This window comes from Arachis ipaensis, chromosome B07 (assembly GCF_000816755.2).
Source record: "Arachis ipaensis cultivar K30076 chromosome B07, Araip1.1, whole genome shotgun sequence".
Taxonomy (NCBI): Eukaryota; Viridiplantae; Streptophyta; class Magnoliopsida; order Fabales; family Fabaceae; genus Arachis; species Arachis ipaensis.
In genome coordinates, this window is record NC_029791.2 from 8,771,863 (window position 1) to 8,775,479 (window position 3,617).

At 34.0% G+C, this 3,617-nt stretch overlaps 1 protein-coding gene across 1 annotated transcript in view; it reads right to left on the reverse strand.

The window, feature by feature from the left end:
• The window catches only part of LOC107609690 (protein trichome birefringence-like 33), a gene marked incomplete in the record, with an annotated part of 3,897 nt that continues 972 nt past the window's right edge, over positions 693-3,617 (reverse strand). Inside the window, 6 exon segments of the mRNA XM_021107256.1 lie at positions 693-1,239; positions 1,450-1,608; positions 1,707-1,893; positions 1,964-2,154; positions 2,981-3,200; positions 3,505-3,617. Coding sequence (XP_020962915.1) covers positions 900-1,239; positions 1,450-1,608; positions 1,707-1,893; positions 1,964-2,154; positions 2,981-3,200; positions 3,505-3,617 — 1,210 coding nt within the window.

Below are 3,617 nucleotides of genomic sequence, written 5' to 3' on the forward strand. Positions count from 1 at the left end.
AAATTCGGCCCCGTCCTGCCCAAAAACCCGTCTCACTAAAAATCCGTCTCAGTGCGAGGCAAATACTTACTCGCGGGTAGAGACTAGAGACGGAGTGGGTACCCGCGAGTTCGGATGGTGTTGCCATCCTTATACACTAGGACAGCCTAATGTATGTTAGACTTGAATTCATGTATGAGTATCTATTCAATTTCTCACTAATTTAGTGAATGAGACCTAACTACTAAATTCGGCCCCGTCCTGCCCAAAAACCCGTCTCACTAAAAATCCGTCTCAGTGCGAGGCAAATACTTACTCGTTTCGAGCGGGTAGAGACGGAGTGGGTACCCGCGAGTTCGGATGGTGTTGCCATCCTTATACACTAGGACAGCCTAATGTATGTTAGACTTGAATTCATGTATGAGTATCTATTCAATTTCTCACTAATTTAGTGAATGAGGAGTTTTACCTAACTACTAATTTGAGTCATGATTTACGAATATAATAAGATCATATTTATACTTCTATTATCTAATTGATCTAAATAAAAAAATAAAAGTTAAAATGATAAACATGTAATAATAAAGATATTAACATGACTCTTTTAATGCCAAATAATAACTATGTATCCATCATTATTCTAGGATTAACCAAAAGAAAATTTTGCAGTTTTATTTTTTGCTTGGGTAACAAAATTAAACTGGCAAAATCTATACCATCTTTACAATTCTCCATTAAAAAATATCTTTTAAGTTGACATCCTCTTAGTCATCTTTTAAACTTAGGAGTACAAAAAGTGGATGAATGAATTTTTCTTCTTTTAGGACACAAAATAACTAACATTGTTAATATACAATTTAAGCAATGACACAAAACAAACAAGAGTATTCAAAAATCAAAAATCAAAACCCCCTTTTTTTTTAAGGATAGAATAACTTTGCAAACAAAAGCTCATTCCAAGTGTCTTGAAGGCCAGGCAAACACCAATGAACACAATCAGCATAGCTAACAGGGTTTGCTAATTGTTCTGGTGTCAAGGGGCTCCATTGCTTCTTGTATATTGAAGTATGTGCATCTTTTCTGTAACTAGATAGCTGTGTGATGTTAAGTAATGTTATGGGAACTTTGGATTTTTTGAACACTTCTCCAATCACTTGCATTATGCTCTTCCTAGAATCTGAGCCCCAATAATTTGGATCTTCAATCATACTTGTTTCATTATAGCAATTCTTTCCTGCTTCACCTCCCCAATCTATACTTCTGCCATGTATAAACATACTATCAATAAGTGTAAAATTCTTTTAGTATTATATGTACATAAAAACCAAATTTTTGTCTTATAAACATATTTTTAGTTGGTTTTGCCAACTGACTAGAGAATCATTGACTAAATGGATGAAAATACGCATATTAAATTAACCCAATAAGGTTAATTAAAGTTTAAATGTATATGTGAGGTATAATACTAACTTTTGATGAGAAGGTGACATGCTGGTGAAGAAGACTCTAGTTTTCTTGGGGTCCATATTCAACTTCACCCATCTAAGCATGCTTTTCATACCCATACGATAAGCATCTTCTGTTGATACCTCCACTATCTCTTTCACTTCATCATCAAAAGATCCAAGCCTATTATATAATACAAAAATTCAATTAAAGATCAAATAAATAAAATGGGGAAAATATATAGTTATTTATTTGAATAGAAGAAGAAGAACATGGCATACAAGATCTTCATCTTCAAGCCAGTCATCCACCAAAGATAAGTGTTGAACACCATAATGTCAACGTTTTTCCAATGTTGACCATGCTTGTTGATTGAACCCTTTCTCACTACCCTATCTGATATCCTATGAACCACTGCGTTGTCTGAGTTTGATTCAAGAAGAAATGGTGCCCAATAGAACTCAATTGGATAAAAAATAATAATATTTATTGATTATGTAACATTATTCGAATAACAGCATAAGAATATGGTAGGTGAAATAATTATATACCTTGGCTGTGAATACAGTGAGTGAATCATGATCAAAGGTTTGCATGGACTTTTGATGAGGAGGAATGAGGTGATGGAGAAGGCAAACAAAAGAAACAAATTGACCACGATTCAGGGAGTCTCCCACAAACATCATCCTCTTCCCTCGAAGTGTCTCAAGCATCATGCTCGCGTTGAATCTGCAGTATTTTTTTTTTTTTTACATAACATTATTCACTGCATTATTAATTAGTTTATTACTTCCAACTTTATGTGGGGATTAATTATCAACACAAAAATAAAATCAGTTTTTTCCTGGTTTATCAAATGTCAGAAAGACTACTGTGTTTTTTTTTTTTTTTGGACTGGAGAAAGACTAATGTATACCTTACATTATTTTCCTTGTAATTTTTTGTCGCTCTTGGATCCGAATACAATTTGTTTTTGTAATTATCAGATGGGCCTGATGGATTTTACAGCCTTTTTTGTACTATCCACTCGGCCCATTGTTGCAGTTGACTTTATTTTGTAATTTATGGCTTCAAATTATGTCACAGAAACGAATGGAATCATTCTTGAAGAGCAATAAAGATGCCTTCAAATTTTAGTCACTACATCATGAGGATTGAGGAACTAAACTCGTATATATACACAATATTGATGAAAAAATTTCTTTTTATCACCAAACAGATATACTATCATAGTCCCGTAGAGATGAGAGTAGTTTTATTCACATTATGAGAAGTAGAAGTTAGTAAAATAAAAAAATATATAATATTTCATATGTCCTTACATTTATAATTTTTTATCATACGCAAATCTTATTTTTTGAATTAAAATATATTAAAATATTAGAAAATTTGTTTTCGTACGTCATTGAAGCAAAAACCTAATGGCTAATGGGCAAATAGTTCTAATTATTAATAGAAAAGATTTGACGTGAGCTTCACTTCGATCATGTCTTAACCAACTCTCAACTACGCTGATGAGGACTTAAAGAAACAATGTTTTTTCTATTATACTTACTTGGGTAGATCGCAACCGTGAGGTTGCCACCTCCATTGCCGGTAGCCGGTGTCGGGTCGACCGTGCTCCTGACACGTCAGCTGAGGCTGTATGTACGGACAGTCCGCTTCCTCGTACAACGGCCTCATCTCGTCCCTCACCCACCGTCCGCTGAACACGTCGCATCCTTCCTCCGTCTTTCCCACCGCAAATGGCAGTTTCCGCTCCCTCTTCACCCTCTCTTTAATCATCGCGCAACAACATAACAATCAAACCAACATTGTTATTCCATGAGATAAATTTTTTTAATTTTATATTTAAATTAATACTAGTCAAATTCTCTATTTTTTATACTAAAAATATTGGCTCCGAGAGAATTATTTTTGAAGTAAAAAATTATGTACACGTAAAATTACTAGTTAAGAGTTGTTAAATAATAATTTAGTTAAAATAATTTAACAACTCTTAACTATGTTGACCACACATAAATTTTTATCATTGTTTATACATAGAGAAAGAAGATAATACAATGAAATAATACTCACGCGACGAGGAAGAAGAAGAGGAGGAAGAAGAAGCGAAAAATGTGTCCGCGGTGGAATAAAGTTGGAGTTGTTCACCAAAGATACACATGAAATCTTCGCCATAGAGGACGGCA